Below are 23,876 nucleotides of genomic sequence, written 5' to 3'. Positions count from 1 at the left end.
CATCGCATCGCATCGCATCGACCAGCATCAGAGCAGGCAGAAAACGAATCACCAACTTTACCCCGCTTCGAGCTGGGTTGGGCCACGCAACGAAGCGCATTTGGACAGCCTCGCTAGTTAACTGTCACTGCATTCTGACAGCCAGCCAGCCAGCCAGCCAGCCTGCTAGCCAGCAACTCGGTGCTGGCCTCGGCCATCCTGACTTTTGAAACTCGGCGCCATATTCACGACCCTGGCCTGATCGTCCCGCTCTACCGACTTGTCCAGGAACGCACCCTCCCGCGCCTGCATGGCATACGATTATCCGTCCTTCCATCCGCAACGTCGCCACTCCCAAGGCGTGCATGCGAAAATGTCTCCCGTCCATACCATCGCCACTGTACACTCGCGCCTCTCCTTGTTCAGGCGATTCAGTGATACCCATCGACAAGGGCGATGTGCACCCTGCGCGAACGCCTCACGCAGACACGATGCCAACACAGTGCAAAGACGACGCTGCGGCGGCTGAGATGTTATATAACAGCTCCGATCGTCCCTGCCTCCTTGCAAGGTTGCTCTTCTCCTCCCCAACCCGACCATCCTTGACCTGACTATACCCCCACCAGCACAGATACTCCCCTCTTATTCAGCAACACCGCAAGCAACAGCATCCTCCTTGCTCAGTTGACTATTGACTAGATGAACGTCCTTGGTCTTGGACGAAACACCCTGCGTATGTAACTTTGCTTCGCACCACTTTCGCGTCCAGATGCTGAAGATGCTAAAAACCATTCCTTTCCTCGCTTTCTTTTACCGAAACAGAAAAACTGAGTCGATCCACTTCGGGTGCCAACATGTCTGCCCAGGCCAACTCGCCCGTCTTTGACGTCCAAGTCGACGTCGACACCGACGCCGACGCTTTCAAACCTGCCTTTGAGCGCACCGAGAGCCACATGACCGCCCTCACAGAGAGCACCGATGCAATCACCAACCTTGACACCCCTCTCACCACTCCTTCGCTTACCGACCAGCAGACCAGTTTCCTCACTATTCACCAGCCTTCGATCGACATTCGCCGCGTTTTCGTAACCCTCATCGATGATCTCTCCGAGCAAGACTTTGCCGAATGCGACCTCGAGTGCTACCTCGAGTTCCTCTCCCACGAGCGTCTCGTCCACATGCCTCGCAAAAACTCGGCGTGGGACAAGGTGCTGCGACAGGCAGAAGAGCTCGGTGCTCAGCTCAATCACTTCTCTCAGCTCGCCGCCAACGAGCACTCGCTCAAGACCACCCTCGTCGCGGTTCGTCTGCTGCTCGATCTCGGTCACCACCAAGCAGAGGCGCTACGTCCACTCTTTGAGCTCCTCTCCCAGATCGCTAACCTCCTCATGCGATCTCTCGGCTACAGCCACCAGTATCGTTCCAACTTGACCGTACGATCTCTCCTCTTTTCTCTCTTCAACCGTTACATGTCGCTCACTGCAGAGCTCACGCGCCACGTCCGCAGCCGCATGAGCCGCCTCTCCCCCACAAGCTTCGAGGCGATCGACGTGGGCGCGCTCTTTTCCGGCGTCATCGACTCGATCGAAGCCGAGTTGGCTCAGCTCGACCGCAACGTGTGGCGTTTGTCTCTTCACTCATGCAAGCCGGCGCTCGTCCCCACCGCCAACATCCTCGCCCAACTCTCGCGTATCGCCGGCTCCAGTCTCAAGTCTCGCCTCTTTGCCAGTCTTGAGCGACAAGCTACCGTCCAGCCAGAGACCTGCGAGTGGTTCCAATCTCCCTTGCTCAACTTCCTCCGCAGCCGCGACGACGTCCTCCAGATCACGGGCAAGCAGGGAAGCGGAAAGTCGACTCTTGCCGTTTGGACGCAGGAACGCCTCCGCAGGACCCTCGGCCGCAAGTCATACGACGTACTCCTCGTCGACCAATACGACTCGCATACCCTGCTCGACTTGGCTAGATCGCTCCTTTTGCAGCTCTGGAACAAAAACATCGGCGATGTGCAGCTCCACTCGGATCTCGCCGACGTTCTCGTCAAGGACAATGACGAAGACGACCTCGCAAACGGCCTGTGGGATGTGCTCGAGCGCACCCTCGCTCGCAGCGATTCGCCCAATGAGATCGTACTTCTCGTCGACGGTCTCAACACCCGTCACGAACAGGCTTTCCACCACCTTCGTCAAACCATCCAACGCAGTCCACGCGCTCGAATGGTCACTTTCGGAGGCGCCTTCGCCAACGACCTTCCAGACTACAAAATCACAAGCGACGTCAATGCGCGCGATATGGCCATCTACCTTCGTCACGGTCTTGCCAAGCGATCCGTGCCTCACGCCGACGGGCTCATCGATTCGCTTGTCCAACGCGCCAACGGCTCGTTCCTCTGGTCTTACCTCTACCTCGAGCTGCTTCGACTTCACGGCCAACACAACGTCGACTGCACACATGACGTTAATGGTTTGCTTGACGAGCACGCTAAGCACCTCGGCGACGCCGGTGTGCGTCTTCTGCAATTCATGCTCGTCGCCAAGCGCGCGCTCTGCTGGAGTGAGCTCGAAGCGCTCATGCGACCCGAACAGCTCGCGGCCGCACGATCTTCACCCCACGCTTCCGTCTTTTTCCAGGAAGTCCGCGGTCACCTCCAGTTCCGCCATGCCACCATCCGCAGCTTCGCTAGGGATCACCTCGTCAAGGATGAGCACGAGGTTCAGCGTCGCATCCTCCGCAAGCTGCTTCTCTCCGTCAGCGCCGAGTTTACCGATGCCGCACTACCGTGTCTCGACATGCTCAGCGGAAAGGACCTCGAAGCTACGCTCAACCAGGGCAAGGCTGTCGAGTACACGGTGCTCTTCTGGCATCACCACTTTGAGCGCTCCGGTCTTGAGCCAAAGGCTCTCGCCGATTGGTTCCCGCGCTCCACCCAATTTGCTCTCCTCGAGTGGTCCTACTGGAATCACCACCGCCACCTCGGACACCACATCGCCGGCCTCGACGTGCGCAAGGCGTGTTTCGGCAAAAATCACCTCTCGGTCATGCAGATCTACCTCGCGCTGGCGTGCATTCACCGCGACCACCACCAGTTCTCGGACGCTGCACAGTACTTCTACAAGGCTTGTAAGCTTGGTCAGGAGGGCGGCTGCATTGACCGCTACTCGCTGATCGTCACCACTTGCGCATCGCTCTTCCTCGTGTGTACCGAGACGCTCGTGTTTACCAAGCGCACCGAAATGTGCACCATGCGCGAGCACATGATCCGCTTCACCATCGAGATCTGTCGTCGTCAGCATGGTGAACACAGCGAGCAGGTCATTCACTGGTACCACATCCTCATCCAGCTCCTTGTCAGCATCAAGGACCACTCGGCCGTCATCATCGTCTACCGCGAACTCTACCACATTCTGCTGCACGTTCACGGTCCTCGTCACCCTCGCACCAAGCACATTTGCAACGAGATGGCAGGCCTCGAAGTCGTTGTCCACGGCGAAGACTCGCAGCTCATCGACACCTACGTTACCTCGATCCTCGAGACTGTCGACCAGTACGAAGACGAGCACGAGCATGAGGCGCACATCATGGTACTACTCCGTCTTGCGCGTGGCTATTCCAAGCACACGCTCCACTGGCACCACGCTTGCCGGCTCTACCTCACCATCTGGCGTCGTCTGGGCGAAATCTGCCGTCGTCAGTGGTCGCTCGAGATGACTTTGCTCAAGATCGACGTTTGCATTGAGTATGCCGAACTCCTCCACGCGCATGGCCACATCACAGAAGCGCACGACATCCTCGTCGTACTCTGGGCCGAATTCCAACACGACGAGTGCAAGGAATACAGCATCATCATCCGCCTCAAACAGCTCGGTCTGGTCCTGCGCAAGTTTGGCCTCCTCTCGATCTGCTACGAGATCTTCATCAAGCTCTTTGGCTGGTTCAAGGGCTGCGGTCGACCGTACGACGATGACGCCCACGAAATCACTGTCATCGTCACCGAGGTCACTGAAGAAATCGTGGAGGTGACGAGAAAGACCAAGACCACCACCAAGGTCACCGTCACCGAGACTGTCACTCGCGACGTCTTTGAGACACACTACGAGCGCTGCATCCGCATCAAGAAGGGCGATAAGCACCTGTATAAGGCTTGCATGTTGCTCATCAACCTCTTGATCTCGCAGCACAACTACCACGAGGTCGAGCTCGTCATCACTCGCACTCTCGAGATTGAATGGGCGGACTTCTTCGACGTTAGCATCGACATCTCGATCCCCGACGAGCACCTCGTCGAGCTGCTCGTGCTTGCTGGCAAGTATGCTCACTGTCACCACAAGCGAGGCAACTTTGACAAGGCTGAGTGCTACTACCTTCGCATCTGGTACGCTTGCCTGCACAAATTCGAGATCCACCACGAACACGTCACCCATGCCTTCTGCACGCTCATCGAATTCTACGAGGAGCACTATCGTTACGACAAGGTGATTGAGCTCTACCTCGACGTGCTGGTGCGCTACCGCAAGCACTGCGGTGCCACGCACACACTCACCATCCAGCTGCTCTACAAGCTCGCCAGGCTCTGCAAGAAGATGGGTCGCCATGACTACATCGACTACTACTTGGAGATCTTTACCGTTTTGCAGGACCACCACGGTCACTGTCACCCTGACGCCTGGGAGGCTGCTTGGGAAGTGTGTGGCTGGAGGTACGAGCACTGCAAGTGGGAGTCGCTCATCGAGATCTGTGCCTCGCTCTGGCAGGTCTTTGTTCACGGAGGACACGATCACGGACATCACCACCACGAGTTTTTCTCGCCAGACATCATCCTCGTCCTCTACGAGCGCTACACAAAGGGTCTCGAAGTTCATGTTGGCTTCCACTTTGAGGAACACTACAAGATCACGCTCGAGTTCCGAGAGGTTGTCAAGCTCCGCTTCGGAGTCGACCACTCACTGCTCATCAGGGCGCTCATCGCTTTGGCCAAGGTTTGCGAATACAAGGAGGAGCATCACCACGAAGCCGTCACTCTGTACGAGGAGGTCATTACACGCACGCGCACCGTCACCGTCGAAACCATCACCGAAGAGGAGATCACCGTCGTCAAGAAGCGTCTCACCAAGGTGTACGTTCAGATCATCGAAAGAGGCGGTCACCACGGTCAGCCGCACCTCGGCGACAACGCTTTGCGCGTCTGCATGGAGATTTACCTCCAGCTCAAGGCCGAACACGGATGCTGGCACGAGTTGACGCTCTTCGCTCTCGAAAGGGTGGTCGTGATCCACTTTGCTCTCGGTGGTGAGCATCATCACGCCCAAATCCTGGTGCTGATGCAGACCATCGTTATCGAGGTGCTCGAGCGATGCACCGAGTCTCTACTCCTCTACAAGGCTGCTATCCACATCGCCCAGATCCTCATCCGCATCAAGGTCAACACTTGGGCCGAACAGCTGCTCTGCAAGCTTCATCACCTCATTGTGCTTCCTGGCTTGCCGTGCGAGCACGACTTTGAGATCGAGTGGACCCACGCACACGGCGACGACTACAAGACGATCTCGCTTGTCTTTATCGTTGCCTGTCTGCACAGGCTCGGCCACTACGAACAGCGTTCCTACTCGGAGGTCATGGCGGCTGTGCTGCTCGAGATGCAGCTCTACCGTTCCTTTGCCTACTACACTAGTTCCGAGACGGTCGAGATGGTGGTACTCTTGCAAGCCGGTGCACGTCTGCACTGCTTCTGGCATGCTATGGGTCGCACCGCTCTGTGCCGCACCATCCTCGGACAGGTGCTCGTTCACTTCCGTGCGTCGGACCTCGGCAGCTGCATCGGCGAAGACGTCTCGGACGAGGTGCTGCTCGTGCTGCTCGAGTCGCTTCTCACGCACACCGACAGCGAGAAGCGCATCACCGACGTTGCCAAGCTCATGTGTCACACGGTCAACCACAAGGTCAAACAGTTGCTCGACGCGGGCGACTTCTCGATGGCGCACGAGCTGGCCAAGTGCGGACTGACGCTGGCTCGTCACCACCGATACTACCATGTGCATGTTTCGCTGGGATACAAGTTGGCAGAGTACATGGCAGGCATTGACGTGCTCTCTACGACCAGCAAGAAGCTCGGCAAGATGATGCGCCAGACGTCTCGCGCGATCACAGACGAGGTGCTGCTAGCTCTGCGCGAGTCGCAGATCGAGCTGCTCTCGCTACGCTTCGAGGATATCCGCGGACTCGTGCATCTGCTAGGTGCACAGGCCAACTATGTCGAGCTGGAGCATCTGCTGCTGCGGCTATGGCGATCGCGAGAGGTACAGCGAAACTGGCGTCCCGAGACGGTGCTGTCGATTGGACATGCGCTCGTGCATGCACATGTGGCTACCGATCGCCTTGAGGATGCTATTGCACTGTGCGACACAATGTGCTACAACTTGCGCCACTCGGGCGACGGCTTGGATGACGAAGCGGTCCAAGCGAGCCAGCTCCTAGCTACACTGTACACCAAGGCGGGTCGTCACGATCGCGCAATGGGTGTGTACGAGGAGGTCCTACGCGAGGTCGACGAGGATGGTTCCGACGACTTGTTCACCAAGTGGGCCAGCCCGCAGTTGGACATGTTGCGGTGCTCGTATGGTCGCAACGGTGGCTTTGCCAACAACCGAGCTACCTACCGCGATCTGTTCAACTCTCTTTCGCGTAGGGGCCTCGAATGCAACCACGACGAGTGGCAACTGAACAGCGACGCAGAGCCCGTAGCAGCTACAGGCGGATACAGCGTTCCTGAAAAGTGGTACCTCATCCGTACGCCCGACATTGCTCCCAGCGCTCCAACCGATGTCCACGGCCACTCGCACGAACACCACCAGGACCACTCGCACACCAAATCGCTTCCTGTCCGATCCGCCACTCGCAAGGGCCGCGACTCGCTCACGCGCATCGCTCTGCGTCGCTCGCGCGGCTGCCAGCTCGCTCCCGAGCTCGTCGTCGTCTGAGCGCCTTTCTCGTTTCCGCTTCACGTTTTCTCGTTCTCTCTTATTTGCCTCGTTTAGCCTCTCGTGCTCCTTGTTCGTCAGTTCATCAGCTTTAGCTCCATGGAATAGTCAGGCTTTCAAACAGTTATATAACCTATCACTTGGTTGGTGCGCTGCGCGCGTCTGCGATCGGCTGCATCTTGTTCATGGTGATCGCCTCAGCGCGCAGTCGTATCGTAGCAAGTGTCACCGGCATGGACGCGACGCTACGGAACAGCGCATGCGGACGCAAGGATTCGGTCTGAGACTCGGATGATTCGTTCACACGAACAGCTACGAGCTGTTGCCTGTTGCCTTTTTCAGGGGGGGGCTCTTTTCGTTCATCGTTGAGCTCGCTTGTGAGGGTCACTGAGACGTTTGCTTTGGCGCCGGTGTTGTTGTCGCGCTGCAATCAGCCAAGTGGCACTTGGCATCTGCCATGTATGCCGAGCCCTTATGCGCCCTGAAAGCGTGGTGGGTGGATGGCATCAGGAGGATTTGCGCCACCACAAGGCGAAGAACGATGCAAGCGACGCACACGACATGGATGCACCTACGAAAATGATGAGACCACGAAAACCGTTGATGCCGTACTGCGGGTGTGCGTGCTGCGTATCGACGTGTGGACGATAGAGAGCGGAGCCAATGAGCGGGCCCGAAACTGCAGCGATGCCACGGATGAACATCCACGCGAGAAACTGGAGTGCGTTATCCGACTGCGTCACTGCGCTAACGTCTCTGGCGATCGGAGTGAGGAAGCACCCAAACCCCCCGCCTGCAGCGCCAAAGGCGAGAACGAACACGAGAACCGTCGCCAGCGACGTGGCAAATCCAAACAGAACAAACGCCGTCAGCGCACAGAGCCCAGACGAGACCGCCATGCCAAGTGGAAAGCAAACCCTGTCGATCGTCGGACCCGTGATAAGATATCCGACTATCGCAGACGCATTGAACGCAGAGAGGATACCCGTCGAGACCGTAGAGCTGAACCCAAGTGCCGTCGCATATGTTGCAATGTAGAGAGACACAATGTACCAGCCGAACGCCTGCAGCATGATCACCACCAACTGCCAGACACGCATCATCGCAACGAGAAGAGATCATCATCAACAATCGTCCCAAGTCTCGCAACAGACGGTCGAGTGACACTTGACACTTACGTAAATCATAGCCATGCGATTCAGCAAAGGGCGCAGATCGCCAGGCACGAGCAGCCGAACGAGCTGCTTGATCGAGGCATGCGGCCTCGTCGTCGACGCAGGACTGCGTATTCGCGGCTTGATAAGGTACAGCGCTGTACCGTTGAGCAGCACTTGTGCGAGCGCCCAGACACGCATAGTCCAAGCAAACCCAATCGACGTGAGCAGCGCATTGAGAACCAGCGGAAACACAACACCGCCCACACCCGAGCCCATAAAGATCACACTGGTTGCCAAACCCCTCCTCTTGTCGAACCACTGACCGAGGTAGAGCACCACCGGCATCAGAAGTACCCCGCTAGTCATGCCGAAACAGACGCCCTGAAACGCGATCAGCATAGCGATTGACTTGGAAAACGACGCGACCAAGATCGAAACCACGCTCAGCCCCAGACTGACCATCACCGTCTTGCCGAGCAGATGCGCATACGCGCTGGTAAAACCCCGGAGGAGCAACGGAATGAAATGCTGGCAGCCAATCACCAGCGTGCCAACAGCCGAAATGCTGGTGACACTGTTGCCGTAGAAAGGCGATTCAGGATTGTGCTCGTGGTAATCTTGGAAGCTTCCGTACGAGTAGGCGATGCCCCAGACCATCGACCAAATCACGAATCCACATACGACGAATCGCCACGCAGCAGCTCCACTGTCTACTGGCGGTAGCGCGGAGGGGCCAATGCGACCATCTGATGTCGAAGGGCGGCGACGTCCTGATGGCGGTGGTGGATAGCTTGCAGTGACGATCGGGGGCGACAGCGGCGTTTCGTCGTCTTTTGATGCTTTTCGGTCGTCGTACTTGCTACGATCTTGTTCCTGATCGTCTTCATCCCCGCTCCCATCAATGACCTGTGAAGAGGCTAGTTCCGTCTTCGAACCCATGCGAGCTCGAAAGTCATCTGCTTCAGAAGCGTCGGTCTTGGAAGATCTGCAAGCACGGCGCTGCTGGAGACGTGACGACGATGCATTGTCTCCAGCAAGAGCTGCACTTCTCGCGCCTAGTCCAGCCTGAGGATGCAGCGACATGACCGAGGTGCTGCAGCAACATTCAAGATGGAGCGGTGTTCAAGTTACAACAGCCTTTGATGTTGATATCCTCGACCAACGTGGAAGATTGTCGCTCACGCTTAAACACTTCGGCGAAAGTAGCGGCGACCAAATCGGGGCATTCTTTAAAGCGTGAAATTCGTCTGAGAGTTAGTCACTATTCACGATCGTGATTCGTGATTCGTGATTGTGCCGTGGAACGACCCTGAAACCGGTTGAAAGTGGTTCCGCTTCGATTCACGGTTCAACCCCACACATTCGTGATTCACGATTCTTGCATCGAGCTGAGCTTTGCCCTGCATTCCCCACGCTGATCCCCATCTCTTCTCAGCGGGCCAAGTTGATCCGATCAAGATCAAGACTACAGAACAGCATCTATCGAATAAGCAACCACCTTGCAACTTTGTCCGACTGTGACCTGACCATGTCCGCCTCCTTCAAGAACACCATCCTGTACAGAGAGCACCCCGAGGTGGCCCAGCTGGTTACTGAGCTGCACGAGCTTTCGGAGCAGCAAGATGCACAGGGCACGGGCATCTCGTCGCTCAACGGCCAGAATGTGCAGAAGCGCGACTTTAGCATGTACAAGGACAAGATGATTGCACTAGAGCAAGACAAGTCCGAGCTTATCTATGCTGTGCTTCGGAACAAGAACGCTCGCCGTATCTTTGAGGCTGGTACATCGTACGGCGTCTCTACTATCTACCTCTTACTCGCATCGCAGGCAGCAGAAGCCAAGCTAGGCAAGCAGAGCGGAGCTGGTGGAGCACCGGCCATGGTGTGGGGCACAGAGAAGGAAGATCACAAAGCGGATGCTGCGATAGCCAACCTCGCACGAGCCACCAAGCTGCCGGACGGAACCAAGGCAATCCCCGGTTTCACCATGCTAAGAGGAGACATTCTCGAACTGACGAGCAAGGCCAACATCGAAACCGATAGCCTAGATGCTGTGCTGTTCGATATCTGGGCAGAGAGTGAGTTGCTTGGTGAATCTGTGCTGCGTTTGAATTGCAGGCTGTACTGACGCATATTCAACCTCTGCTTCTCTGTTTTGTTTGCCATGGCACAGTGGCGCTGCCGACATTCAAGCTGCTCGAAGCATCGCTCAAGCCGGATGCAGTGCTCTTCATCGACAACTGGCTCACCGGTGTGCAGATCGGGACCTATGCCAAATTTCGCGACTACCTCGAATCGAAGGGATGGTATGTCGTAGCCATGCCTTTCAAGAATGGTCTCGGTATGGCCACGCGTGCCATTTCGTAGGCTGCTGCAGACAATTCGTGATTCCAAACACGAACATGGGTTCACGTTTTGTTTTGCAAAGCTAACCTAGCAAACCATGCTGTGCAGAGACAGGTTGGACCCTGAATCACGAGTCTTGAGTCTGTGGTCCGTGATCGTGAATCATGTATGTTGGACCGTATAATTCCGCGCGTCGTGAGAACCCGGATTCAGTTAAGTCGTGAGGGGGCCGAATATCCGCGTCCACTCTGTGCTTCACGCCGTTACCTCTCACGAAAGTCGGTTGATCTGCTCCATCGACTCCACTACCAACGGCAAGCACAAACGATTCTAGAAGAGGGACGAACGCAATCATGGCCGCCCCCAAAACCGATCAAGATAGTGGAGCTGCACCTGCACCTGCACCTGCACCTGCACAGGCCCGCTCGGCTGACTGGGTTGAGCTGCACCGAACGTTGCACTCGACTGGCGATGAGATTCGACGTCAAGTGGTGGGAGAAGAGTATGTCAACCGCAGCTTGGCCAACGCGAGCGAGTTCACCATGCCCATGCAGCAATTAGCAACCGAATATGCGTGGGGCGGTATATGGTCTCGTCCCGGATTGGCACGACGTGATCGCAGTATCCTCAACATTGGCATGCTCGCCGCGCTGGGAAAGTCGACTGAACTGGCCACCCACGTTCGAGGCGCACTTAACAATGGCGTTACCGAGACCGAGGTTCAAGAATGCTTGCTTCAGGTGGCGACGTATGTGGGTATGCCAGCGGGTATGGAGGCGTTCCGAGCGGCAGACAAGGCGGTGCAAGAATGGAAGTCTACCAACGCCAACGCTCATGTCGCTGCTTCAAAGCCCGAACAGAAGTAGACTCTAATGAATCCGAGCGTCGTCCAGTGAAGCGATAGTACATGTATATAAAGCCAATCAACATTCGTGATTGTAGCAGTTGTTCCCCTCCATGTGTCAGAGAGGTACGGAACGGTGCTGTAATCGTGAATGCATGGTCCAGATTCGTGATCATCTATCCAGATCGAGACTCACAGGCTCCCGACGCTGGACTGTCTCGCAGCGGAAGCTCTGGACGTTCAATCAAATCTTATATTAAACGTGAATATATACTGTAACGTGTAACCCCAATTGGCGTGTCAAGTCAATTTTCGCATTCAGTTGACGTACTGTACCATACTGTTCAATCGCATGTTGTCTTCTGTTGGGCGTTTGTGATTGGACATCAGCTGCTCAGCTTTCGATCACACAGTCGCGAAAGAAAACTCAGCCGTATCCATCGATCGGCCAACTGCCGATGCTTGGTCGGATCAAGATGCGCTCTGCATGAATGGAAACAAGCAGAAGCGGAGCGAGCGAGACGGTGACAAAGCTTTCGAGAAAGTCACGAGTCGTGAGTGTGGAAAGTCGAAAAATTCAACGCAACGGAGGCAGCGAAAAGAAATCTAGGATTTCATGCGAGTGGAGAGCAATCGTGAATGTGAGACAGGCACCAGAATGCGGGATAGGCACCGCAACGCAGTAATCGTGAATGGTGATTACATTTGTGATTTGTGATTCACGATTGGGACTCGGTGTGAAGATGAAAGCTGCAGTCGAGAGTCGCGTGTGGAATTAAATCACGAATCGTGAATCATCCGCCAGTCAAGTCACTCACAACTGCCAATGTCAAGTGCCTCCTGCATACAGACACGACACGTCAAAGCACGGCGCGCCAAGAGGGAGAAAAGTCAAGCACACTCATACTCGTGACTGAGACTCACGACTGTGACTCGTGACTGTCACGAGAAACAAGCGTGAAGCGCCAAGTCATAGGACCCTGTGAGTTCATTTTCCAGCTGTCACACATTTTCCGTTGCCGAGGCCAGCAAGCATGGCAGCATTCCCCCCTTTTCTTCGCTTCTTGTCTCACGTCTGACAGCATACAAATCGTGAGTCCAATCACGAATCGTTGATCACGAATTCGAGGGCTGTGATCATAGCGGGTAGATTATTGAGCTTGTCATTGAGTTGCGCTGGTCTGCTGCGCTGCCGCTCTGCGCTATGCCCAAGTCTATACGATGCTGTCGCAGAAGCCGAAACTCAATCGAACATAGGGCACATGACACAAATCAAAGCGGGGCTCAAAGTTTAGCGCAGCAGATTTTGTGATTTGCAAGACACTGACAACTGAGACGATCGAAGACGGTGAAGCCGAAAGTTTTGAAACGCCAGCACCTTCAACTTTGCTGATCATCACAGGCTCATCTTCGCTTTGGCAGTGGCTTCTGAAGAACGACGAATGTTGCCAGCGCTGCTTTCCCGCTGTCCCGCTTTTCTGCGCTTCGATCGTTGAGAACTTAGTTTCGCTGTCACGGCTCGTATCGTCGGAGACGGCGCTTCCGAAGCTCAACATGTGATTCGACTACCGTTGCTTTCTGCGCTCAATGTGGCCGCTGTTCTGTCTTGTCTCGGTGGGTGCGCTGCTTTGTCACCTCTCATCCTCAAGCCTGCTGCGCTGATCCATTCGTGCTTGCTCAGTAGTGAACGCTTCAGCAGACACCCCCCAAACCGCGATGCTACGATTGGTTGTTTCGGCTCAGACCCCAGAACTGACAGCGAGGAAGTGCTGCTGGCCGAGATCAATGCTGCTGTAGAAGCTGCGATTACTGTGATGAGAGCGAAAGGACTCGGCTTTGTCTTGTAAGTCTCAAACAAGCAAGGTGAGGTGTATGCGGTTGAGACTGAAGCATTTAAAATAGCCGCCCCCTTTGCTCTCGGCTGGCTGACAATTCCAATTCAGTCACCACACAGCCGAACTTTCAGCTCACTCTCTTAGAAACAATTTAGATACTACTCGCGCAGCCAAGACTTTTCCAGCGCACATCCTCTGTAGTTGGTGATTGTCGTCTCTCTTCTGGTGCTGTCTAGGCTTGCTCGTCGTCACCCTTGTTCTCTTCCATCATCTCATCTTCGCTTCCTCTATCCATCCTCTTCACCTTCCCGCTCCCGTTTCCGCACACCCTTTTCCATCTCGGGCTGGTCCCTTTTGTCTTCTCTCTTGTTCTCCCTCGCAACCATGGTTTTCAGCAACTCGAACGCGTCTGTCTCGCTATTCCGGCTCGTCGCGCTGGTCGCAACTCTGTCCCACCTCGTTTTCACCTTTGTCGATGCTCACGGCTACGTCACTTTTCCCGCATCGCGTGCCTACATGTGCAAGCAAGGTCAGGCCAAGAATTGCGGTGAGATTCAGTACGAGCCGCAATCCGTCGAGGCTCCAAAGGGTCTCCCTTTCGCCCGCAAGGGCGACGGTCAACTTTGTTCAGCTGGTCTCGGTCAGTTCTCTCAGCTGGATCGCCAAGGACCCAGCGCTTGGCCCACCACAAAGGCCAGCGGTGTTCACTCTTTCTCATGGACCTTTACCGCGCAGCACGCCACCACCGACTTCAAGTACTTCATCACCAAGGCTAACTGGGACTCGTCCAAGACCAGCGGTCTTTCTGCCAGCGACCTTGAGTCTGACCCATTCCTCACGGTCTCGATGAACGGAAAGGCGCCTCCCAGAACCATGAATCACGACCTATCCAAAGCCATGCCATCGCGTTCGGGCTACCACGTTGTGTATGCTGTCTGGACCGTTGACAACACGGCCAATGCGTTTTACCAGTGTCTGGACCTTGATTTCGGCGGCGGCAACAGCAGCAGCAGCAGTAGCAGCAGCAACAGTAGTGCAACGAGCACAACTGGTTCATCGTCTGCCGCTTCGGCTGCCACTTCATCCACCACTTCGTCTTCGGTCAGCGAGAGTGGAACCGCTTCGACCGCGTCTGGTTCTGGTTCTGACGACGACTCGTCTTCTTCGGGCGACTCCTCTAATGGATCATCTTCTGACAACAATGGAGGCTCAAGCGGCTCGACAACTATGCCCAAGAGTCAAATAGCTCAGAGCGGCGCTTGCCGTATGAAGAAGCGTCGACGTTCTCCCAATGCTTCCGTCCTTGCAGCTCGCGGCGATTACCGACGACACAAGTCGCAGATGCGCCGCGATCGTCAGGGCTGATCGTCCGCAAAAGATCCGCCCAGCCGCCCAGTCGCCCTTTTACCTTTGCAGACTGGATCTGCTTGAACCTGGTAAAACGGCTTGGCCCTTAGAATGCAGCTGGTCTGCCTCAAAGCTTTCTGAGCCGGTCTCAAGAAAGCTATCGCAAGCATTCTGCATGCAACGAGCATTTCATTTTCATATCTCTCAATCTTCTTCACGCTTCTCTTTCAAAGTCTATGCATTCACATTGTTAAAATCCACTTTGCTCCACTCTGTGGCTGCATGCTTCCGAACCTCATCTTCGTCCTTTACAATTCCACGAACCCACATTGAATCTTATTCCACTTGCGCTCTCAGTCAGCCTCGGATTGCTTACCGCTCTGGACGACAATCACGGTATGAGCATTACGATCTCGAGGATGCTCACACGACGGTGTTGGTGTACGGCATGTGTATTGCGCAGGCGCGTGCGGGTCAGACGCTGCTCATGGTGGGGTCAACTTTGATGTGAGTGAAGCATTGTGCTGGTGCGAGATGGTGGTAAAGTTGCGCTTGTGTTTTCGCGCGGCCTCTCTGTGACGTTTCTTGACGACCCGCGTTAGGGATTCTTTGTACTTGGTCCAGTCGGCTTGCTTTTGGTGGTGCGATCTTGGCTTGAACCAGCGCTGGACGGATGCTTGGCCATCTGTGCCGTTCCAGGATGCGGTGGAGGATGATGGGAAGAACGGCGCAAGCTTCTTGGGTTGCTCTGATTGTTCGACCGACAATGCGGTGGCTGTTGCCGTGGGTTGGAATCGCGAGGAACCGGAATTCGACCAGAGAGAAGCAGTAGCATACAGCTCAGACCGAGGCTCCTGCTCTTGCTCTTCTTCTAGCTCGAACTCGAATCCGAGCGAGTCCATCAGCGAAAAGCCTTGCCCACCATCAGCGCGCGCATCATTGGCATTTACACCGAGACCCACGCTAAACCCAGTGGTGACCGCAGACGCAGACGGTCGATCTTGCGGCTTGAACATTTCCTTCAACGTCGACATGGACACGTGCGTTCCTTGCTCCACGTGTGGCGCCGCTGACACGGTGTTGCTTGGTTGCGGCAAAGACAGCGATCGAGCTCGTGTTGCTTGCGGCGCTACGGGGCCGATACCGGCATCAACGTCGCGGTCGACAGTGCTACGCGTGCCAGGGTCGAAACGCGCTATGGGCACAAAGCTCCCAGTCGCCTCGCTCGACTCGCCATTTGTAACCTTTGAAGGTGACAGAAGCAAAGCTGCACGACGAGACTTTGCGTCTAGAGGCGCGCTACTGACTTGGATCGCGACCGCGCTGCTAGGCTCGTCGGCCATGAAATTTTCTTGCTCGTCCTCGCTATCTGCCTCTGCTTCGACCGCTTCAGCCTCAGGATTCTCGGCTTCAACAACCATTTCTACGTCACCCACCTCGCTGGCTGAGCTCGAGCTCGAGCTCGAGCCAGGCGAAGTGCTCTGCTCTGCATCTTCAGAATCGCTATCCGAATCGGAGCTGGACTTCGCTGATTTGCACGACGACTCGGGTGCTTCTTCCTGCCCCACTTGATCCACACTTGCGTTGTACGTGCCGTCATCGAAACCGGACCCAAACATCTCGCCCAATAGCGCGAGCGTCTTTTGTCGCTCTTCTTGCGCGTCGATCTGCTTGATGTGGCTTGAAAGTGCTCCTGCAGCCGCCTCGTCGTACCCGTCTGAAAAGTTGGCAGGGTCATCTTCTTCTGGGTCCAAACCAGGAACGAACGATCCTTGAATTTTCTCGGACGACGTCCGTGTCGAAGCGGCCACAGTGTCGACCTTGACGCGATTGGTTGGCGGCACAGATGTGGCGATCGAGGGCAAGTCTGAAAACAGATCGTTAACGTTGGTTGCAGGGACAATCGACGAGGCAAGGTCGGCGAACAGATCGTCGATATCGGTCGTGTCGACAGCGTCGTTGACTTTTCTCGCTTCAGTGCTCGAAGATGCCTCTGGCTCGAAGTGCTGCTTCGCTGGGGTGATCGAAGAAGCGAACCCGGCAAAGAGATCATCGTCGCTGGCAGCGTCCGAGAATTTATCAAAATCGAGCTGCGCCATGACATCCTCTGCGTCTTGAAGGGTAGCTGAAATGGCCGACTGCCTGTGCACAATTCGAACTGGGATCTTGGTGAATTCCTCGTGCAACACTTTACCATTTTTTGCAGTGTATTGCCATCGGACCAATCGATGATCAACTTGGTCGCTCGCTTGAGCTGCATCGTCGTAATGGATCTCTTCGCAGTGCCATTCGCCTGGACCGAGCGAAGAAGCGTCGAAAGCGTCGGAAGACGAGCGCGTCTCAGCGGCAAGCGATTCGAGCAGCGGACCGGAAAGATGGATAGAGCCGTATCGGGTGGGGTCGATCGTGATTCGGTGTGCTTTGGTCGGAGGGCGAGGATTGACACGCGCACGTCTGCTGGACGCGGCTTGTTGTTGCTCATCCTGATCGCTTTGGGTGGCATCGGTGGCGTCGGTGACGTTGGCTCTTGACAGCGTGGATAGGCGAGATGGTTTAGGTAGTGGGTGGGTAGGTCGCATACGCAGTGGACGAACGAGGTGTCCTGCGGGCGTACGCTTCCAACCCCAAGCCAGCCCGTTCTCAACAAGTTTTTCATCGACCGGATCCATATGCGAGCTCTCGAAGCCCATCCCTGGTGGTAGGCGTTTGGTTTTCTTGGGGTTTTTTCGGTTTTCCTCCTGTTCTTGCCGACGCTTTTGATTTTCGAGCAGGATACGTTGTTGGTAGTCGGGCTTGGCTTCTCCGATGCGCAGAGTGGCACCTTTCCATACGGATCCGGACAATAGGTTGATGCAGCGGTGGATCTGTTGCGCTGGTGCTCGCAAGGTCAGGTATGCGTACGGTTGCAACTGTCCCACAGCATCACGCTTGCCAAGACCATCAAGAGCGACTACGGTGCCAAAGGTGGAAAAGCGACGCACTAGATCCTCTTGCGAGAACGAGGCTGTGAGCCCCGAGATGTGGAGTCTTTTCTGCGCGACATTTTCTTCTTGGTGTGGATCACTCGTTTCTTTGCCTTGGCCTGTTGTTGGTCGAATGAAAAGGGGAGAAGACGTTGTCAGCGTGTTGATCATGGGACGAGTGCAAGGTTGCGAGAGGAGGGGAGAGAGACTCGCATTGGCCTTAGCTTTGTTGACGCGGCGGGAGGAAGGTGGAAGAACCTCTACTTTGGAGGGTGCAGTGGCAGACGCACCATTTGCTTTTGGTTTTGCTGGAGTGGATGCGGCCGCAGTTGCCTTTTCGAACGCCTCTTGCTCTGGATCGAAGGACTCGACGACAACATGGGTGTGATGTTGATCCGAATCGTACTCTTGCTGTTGAATCGGTGGAACAGCATCCTCGTCGTCCTCGTCGATCTCTTGATCGTCATCCAAACCTGCGGCGCCGTCAAGATCCGACTCTCCCTCGGCCTCGAGACCGAAAGCCTTTCTTTGCTCTCGCACATTTTCGGCAGCCTTTTGCTTGCGAGCCTCGCGAAGCTCCTTGCGCGTAGCCAGTTGCTCTTCCTTGGCCTTTTTTGCGAGGTAGTCTCTGCCGGCCTGCTTTCGTTCTTGCTTACGTTTACGGAATCCAGTCAGATACTCGGCTCGTGCCTTGTCATCGAATACAAGCTCGGGACCCTTGCCCTTTCCTCTTCCTTTCTGCGCCATGGTCGAAACGCGGTATACTGTGTTGGCGGTAGAAGATGCCCGAGCGAGATAGGAGCTGGTCGTGGTCGTGGTCGTGGTCCTGAACCAAAGCCAGAAGATCACCAAATCTTCTTTCTTGGCAGAACGAACACGCACGACAGAACGAACGCTTTTTCGGTTTTTTCTTTTTTTCTTTTTCTTTTTTTTCCAAAATTTTCAAGACAGTCACGAAATCACAATCATAATCACGAATCAAGAATCGTGAATGGCTCTTGTCCGATTTCCGGATTTGTGATTGGATTTCACGAGTTTCAGTCACGAGTGTTTCTTGGAAGAAAATGTCAGGCCGAAGTGTTCGTCCCATCCCAAGTCACGAGTTTCGGTTCACGAATGGTGAATGGTGAATGGTGAATGGTGAATGTGGGGTCGTCGTTTTCACGTTTCCGAGCACGACGCACCGTCACGCATCGGTCGCACCTGCACGATGGTCGACGTGGGCGCAATTCTAACTCAAGACTCGTGGCTGCAGTGAGCAGTGCATGCAAAGTGGTCTTGGCGTTTCTCGCTTCTTTCAGATTCGTTGCAAGAGTTAGAGTCACGGCAGTTGAAGATTACAAGCCAAGTCCGATTCGGGATTGGTTGTCTGGACCTCCTCTGGGTACAGCGGTTAGGCTTCAAAGTACGGCTTGCACGAAACGCAAAGCCGAAACGCGAGCGTGCAGGAAAGGCTCAGCTTGACCAACGCTCTGCGACGATCAACGTTGGGCCACGTGAAACCACAAAGCCTCGGTGCTTGTGCACCTTGACGCTTGTTGCTTGCCAAACACGGTGGCGTGCAGGAAACACATATAACTACTCAGCAAGGTGGTGTTTGCTAGCGCTCGACTTGCTCATCACTCATCCATCACGAGTGTCTCTGTCGCAACAATGGCTTCAACGGACGAGGCCAGGGTCAAGGTGCTCGGCAATGGCATTCAGCTGCACCAGCTTAACAGCGACTACAGTTGTTTCCGCACGGCTGTGCAGCCAACGTGGTATCCACCTCGGCTTACGATGCGCGAAGTGGCGATGCTCAGAATCATGGACGCGCTTACCGACAAGCCGGACTGGCATCGCAAGGTCAACGATGCGCACATTGTAGCCAAATGGCGAAACGAAGCGCTCGAGCAGACACCCGTCATGTCCTCTCAGGCTTTCGATTGGTGCATATTCGAGCTGCGTGATAAGGCCAAAGCGTTTGAGCGCACCGGGCTCATCCGCACATTCGACTCTCACAGTGCTTGCGTGAAATCCGACCTTGTCTTGACAAGCGACCTGCTGACCAACTTGAAGGACGCCGTCAAGCCGCTCTTGGAACGCGAGCCAAAAGACTGGCATCCACGCTCCAACGACCAAGTGCTCAACCTCGTCCACCCGTCTCTCTACCCTCTTGTCTATGGTCGCACACGCTACCTTGCACAGGGCAGCGTCGATCTTGACAATTGGTTCAAGAGCGACACAGGAATTTGCTTTCCCGATCAGACTAGACCCGAGCCACCACCGAACAGGTACGATGCGGATCCAGCAGAGATGTACTCTTTTCGTTTCCAGTGGCTTCCGTGTGACGTTGGCTTTAAAGGCGATGCTGGTACCGATGTAGTGATTCGCTCCTACATCAACAATCTAGAGCCTACCAAGAATCGTCGGCTCTATGCACTGATCGAACAGGCGATATCTCTGTCGATCGAACCTTGGAATCAGGTGCTCGTTCGCGCCACTACGAACCAGGCTCCTCTACGCATCCAATGCGAAGGTGGAGCGGACTGGCAACCTGCAGAGCCTCCGTCTTGGATCGAAGAAATTCCGTACGACACCAATGACGAAGATCTCGCCCCTGAGCTCGTCGCCCGACTGAACGAATTCTTTGGCGAGCCCGACAATCCAGAGTTGGTCGAGATCCAAGGTCCATTCTCGTTGCAAGATTCTTTGCACGAAACGTCGAGCCTCGTCTGGTCCGCACACGAAAAATTCAACCGCACGCGACGTATCTTGCATCCTGAGCCCGGAGACGAGGACGACTACCGTCACTGGCGCTCTCGAGTGGATGGCTCTGAGCAGCTCGACTTGGGCGAGCGCTGGAACGCTCCCGATCCGGAGCGCCACGTCCGGCTCGAACACGAGTATCGCGATCGTGGTCTGCAAGTGATCGTCAAGCTGGCCAGCATCGAACTTACACCAGAGCAACCCAAGTATGCAGGCGGAAGCTGGCACGTGGAAGGCATGATGAATGAGCACATTGTTGCCACGAGCATTCTCTACTACGACGTTGAGAATGTGAGCGAAGCGCGCATCTCGTTGCGTCAGAACGCCGATCTGGACGAGGTCGACATGCCGTACGAGCAAGATGATCATGCTCCGCTCTGCGTCATCTTTGGCACGTCGTCGCTTCGCGAAGAAATCAAGCTCCAGGAGCTCGGCAGTATCGCTACTCGGCGTGGACGGCTGCTTGCCTTCCCAAACACTTTGCAACACCGCGTCGAACCGTTTGAGCTGATCGACAAGTCAAAACCGGGTCATCGCCGCTTTCTCGTGCTTTGGCTCGTCGATCCCAATTATCCGCTCCCAAGCACCTCGATTGTCCCACCGCAGCAAGAGAGTTGGTGGCTCGAAAGGTCGGCACAAGACGTTCACCCCGCACTAAACGACAGAGCTCTCATGACGTTCGACGAGGCCAAGGCGATCCGCCTGCAACTCATGGACGAACGCACACAGAGAGAACAAGCCACTGCAAACGCTACAGACACATACAATTTCTGTGAGCATTGAATCCACGTTCTACCTTGATCCAACATACTCAGTGACTCTACTCCAAGGTATTTCGTGTGATTCGGTAGAATGCCGACTGCGACGATCTCAGCCTTGAGAACGAGCCGAAGTCGGGATTACAGCAAACATGTTCCGACCGACACCTTTGATGCGTGCGAGTAGATCATGACCGGAGGCATGAAAAAAGTCTTGAAAGAGCACCGAGACAAGGTGTTGACCGATTTCGGATTTGCAGCCAGTCACCAACCGACATGCCTTGACACAGACTCTAATGCTGAGCCTGACCTTAACGTAGCGTTACAGGACGCAAAATGAACCAATTTGGCAGACAAGCAAAATATAGGTAAGTTACTTGTCATATGCCAAGCTCGCTTGCGTGTCGCCTTGCAACTCGCCTACGAATCAAGCATAAGCATAGCGTTACATGGGAGCAGTGTCAATGACAATCCATCCGTGTTCTGAAGCAGGCTGGCGTGCAAGTCAATCTCATGCCCTGTGAATACTTTCGATCTACAGCCAGTCAACCGAGACTGTGTGCTCAGGCACACGGTCCAAGGCACAGCGAGGTGAGCTTCACTCACGACTCGGGCATCCATATGTTAGTAGAAGCAACTCAGCCGGTCCAGCCCAACGTGAAAACCCCACTGCACACGCCATTTTCACTCGAAAGAAGAAACAATCGGACGAAACGATCAAGAACGCAACATTTGATAGCCATACTTGAGCGAGCGAGCGACTCGCTCGCAGCCGAGGCCCTAGGACCATCGTTGGTCGAGCGTCGCATGTGAGCCGAGCGTGCAAGAGACCGCAAGTAATGACTAGGCGTACAAAAAACAAAGAACCGCATGAGACGGGAGGGCGAGAAAAACCGAGTCGTGATGACGACCGGCGAGTGAGGTCATGGTTTGTAAGGAGAAATAAGAGCCAAAGCTGGGCTAGCTTTGATCCAAGTTATCCCCGCGCTTATCGAATTGTGAGCAGCTACGTGTTCTGTTGCTTCAGCCAAGCTTGCGCTCGGAACGAGCGCTCCGCACTGGATGATGTGACAGTCCACAGAAGCCTCTGAGGCGCGAGAGTGCGCGCGCTGTTCTGCAAGCAGCTCGTCCTACCCGATGCTGACAAAGGTAGGTCATGGTCTCTAAAGCTAGAAACTGTGAGAGACCTAGAAGAGTCGAGATGCTTCGAAGCTGGTGCCGATCAGTAAAAGAAAAAAATTTGGCGTTCCGGCGCAAGATTGGAGTCGAGTGATGTAGTTCCATGCGCGGCGGAGACTCTTGACTGGATTATTGACCTCATCCACTCCATCGACGTTGAGCTCCACGTAATCGTCGAACGCTACCAGGACGGGAAGCGTGGCAGAGGCTGTGTGGTGGGGGCTGAGCGAGTTCATGTGAGTGATAATGGCTTTCATCTCGCTTTCGAGGCGACGGAGCGGCGATCGAATGTAATGGCCGAAGAGGTCATCATCCCGATCGTTCAGACTTCTGTCGGCATCGGCGAGTGTGTCGGAAGCAAGCTCGGAAACGGTTAGGAAAAAGTCGATGCGTTGAGGATTCTCACCAGCATTGTTATCGAGACGGTTGAGCTGCATCAGATAGTCGTGTTTTTGCTGCTGAGTAGGCAGTTTGGCGAGGCGTTGAGCAAGCTCCGAGAACCAAGCACCGAGGAAACAGGCAATCTGAAGGTTACACAGATCCTTGTGGGTCTTCTGAGCCTCTTCGAAAAAGGCACGGACACCACGATCAGCGAGGGGATAGCCTTTCATGGCCAATCCATCGGCGGTAGTTGGTCGGACGCAGACATAGAGAAGAGGAGTTCGATGTCGACATTCATAGACCATGCGCGACTTGCCGGTGCCGCTTGACTGGACGATTGAAGTGCCTCGAAGATAAATTTTACCTTTGCTTGGATCAAGCTCGTTGAACTTCCGATCGTGTTCAGTGACAGACTCGAGGAAGCGGTCTGGCGTATTACCGTAATAGGCACAGCCAAATTGGGCTGAGGTATGAGCGTTGTCTTCGATATCTTCTTGGCTTAGCTTAGGGGCCGGCAAGGTACGTGCAACGTGAACAAGCACAAGTGACAGTGCCTTGTCCACATCACTGTAGGAGGCAATTTCCGCGGCAAGATTCGAGTAAACGTTGCGAGCCACCGTGGCTAGGCGCGGTTTGTCTGTGATACTCTTGAACTCAGGTATGATGTCCTTCAACTCTGCATGCGCTTTGAAAATGAGATCGACAAAAGTAGTGGCGTTTGTGGTAAAGTCGGGATCGTCCAGGCTGCAAAGCTTGCGGTGGACCGATGTTAGAGGATCCCATATGTCAAGCTGCTTGAGCCTGTTGACCGACTGTTTGGCTTGTTTGGTGCGAGGTGAATCGTTCGCTGGATGAAAAGGTTCATTGCTAATGATCCGCTGTTCGCGATCAACGGGCGGTGGTGCTGAGACGGCTTGAGGCTCAACAGGAGGTGTTTTACCTCGAACGCTTCCGGTGTGGGCGTTCTTCTTGCCGCGCGTCTTGGTCATACTGCAAGGTGAGTGAAGATGAACAGGACTGGAATGTGTAACCAATTCGAGGCTGAGAAGGGTGGTGGTGGTGATGGTGGTGGTGGAAACGCAAGACGCCAACGAGGAAATGAAAGGAGTTGCTCGAAGGCTGCGCCGCGATGGCCACTCACAAGTGATCTTATACAGACGAAAGGGGGCCTCATTGAACTAACTTTACGCACAACTGTTGCGCAGCGTAATCAACAAGGGAAACAAGGCAACTTGACAGTCACGAGTAGAGGAAAGTCAGCTCGTGTTGCTATGGCTGTGCACATACGGAAATGGAACGAGCGGAAGGGCCGACGTCCTCTTGGCTTGCGTATTTTGCGCATTTCAGCCTTTGGCTGACATATGTGCT

The 23,876-nt window shown here is 55.0% G+C and overlaps 8 protein-coding genes across 8 annotated transcripts; 5 read left to right on the top strand and 3 right to left on the bottom strand.

The window, feature by feature from the left end:
* Nucleotides 1-833: 833 nt before the first annotated feature.
* UMAG_05443 (uncharacterized protein) lies at nucleotides 834-6,950 on the top strand (the record flags this gene model as incomplete). Its single annotated transcript, XM_011393489.1, has 1 exon — nucleotides 834-6,950. The coding sequence occupies one exon, from the start codon at nucleotides 834-836 to the stop codon at nucleotides 6,948-6,950; it is 6,117 nt and encodes a 2,038-aa protein (XP_011391791.1).
* A 506-nt stretch (nucleotides 6,951-7,456) lies between these two features.
* On the bottom strand, nucleotides 7,457-9,190 carry UMAG_05442 (uncharacterized protein; the record flags this gene model as incomplete). Its single annotated transcript, XM_011393488.1, has 2 exons — nucleotides 7,457-8,035; nucleotides 8,129-9,190. 2 exons carry the CDS (start codon nucleotides 9,188-9,190, stop codon nucleotides 7,457-7,459), a joined length of 1,641 nt encoding a protein of 546 aa, XP_011391790.1.
* A 445-nt stretch (nucleotides 9,191-9,635) lies between these two features.
* Nucleotides 9,636-10,474, top strand: UMAG_11575 (uncharacterized protein; the record flags this gene model as incomplete). Its single annotated transcript, XM_011393650.1, has 2 exons — nucleotides 9,636-10,185; nucleotides 10,281-10,474. 2 exons carry the CDS (start codon nucleotides 9,636-9,638, stop codon nucleotides 10,472-10,474), a joined length of 744 nt encoding a protein of 247 aa, XP_011391952.1.
* Nucleotides 10,475-10,806: 332 nt separating this feature from the next.
* On the top strand, nucleotides 10,807-11,319 carry UMAG_11574 (uncharacterized protein; the record flags this gene model as incomplete). The annotated part of the gene is made up of 1 exon (XM_011393649.1): nucleotides 10,807-11,319. One exon carries the CDS (start codon nucleotides 10,807-10,809, stop codon nucleotides 11,317-11,319), a length of 513 nt encoding a protein of 170 aa, XP_011391951.1.
* Nucleotides 11,320-13,516: 2,197 nt separating this feature from the next.
* UMAG_05439 (uncharacterized protein) lies at nucleotides 13,517-14,497 on the top strand (the record flags this gene model as incomplete). The annotated part of the gene is made up of 1 exon (XM_011393487.1): nucleotides 13,517-14,497. One exon carries the CDS (start codon nucleotides 13,517-13,519, stop codon nucleotides 14,495-14,497), a length of 981 nt encoding a protein of 326 aa, XP_011391789.1.
* Nucleotides 14,498-14,964: 467 nt separating this feature from the next.
* On the bottom strand, nucleotides 14,965-18,189 carry UMAG_05438 (uncharacterized protein; the record flags this gene model as incomplete). Its single annotated transcript, XM_011393486.1, has 1 exon — nucleotides 14,965-18,189. The coding sequence occupies one exon, from the start codon at nucleotides 18,187-18,189 to the stop codon at nucleotides 14,965-14,967; it is 3,225 nt and encodes a 1,074-aa protein (XP_011391788.1).
* Nucleotides 18,190-19,095: 906 nt separating this feature from the next.
* UMAG_05437 (uncharacterized protein) lies at nucleotides 19,096-20,973 on the top strand (the record flags this gene model as incomplete). The annotated part of the gene is made up of 1 exon (XM_011393485.1): nucleotides 19,096-20,973. One exon carries the CDS (start codon nucleotides 19,096-19,098, stop codon nucleotides 20,971-20,973), a length of 1,878 nt encoding a protein of 625 aa, XP_011391787.1.
* Nucleotides 20,974-22,135: 1,162 nt separating this feature from the next.
* UMAG_05436 (uncharacterized protein) lies at nucleotides 22,136-23,497 on the bottom strand (the record flags this gene model as incomplete). The annotated part of the gene is made up of 1 exon (XM_011393484.1): nucleotides 22,136-23,497. One exon carries the CDS (start codon nucleotides 23,495-23,497, stop codon nucleotides 22,136-22,138), a length of 1,362 nt encoding a protein of 453 aa, XP_011391786.1.
* Between the last annotated feature and the right edge of the window lie 379 nt (nucleotides 23,498-23,876).

The sequence above is a fragment of the Mycosarcoma maydis genome, chromosome 18 (genome assembly GCF_000328475.2).
Source record: "Mycosarcoma maydis chromosome 18, whole genome shotgun sequence".
Taxonomy (NCBI): domain Eukaryota; kingdom Fungi; phylum Basidiomycota; class Ustilaginomycetes; order Ustilaginales; genus Mycosarcoma; species Mycosarcoma maydis.
Note: the sequence above shows the minus strand (reverse complement) of the source record. Positions and strands in the feature narration are given on the sequence as shown.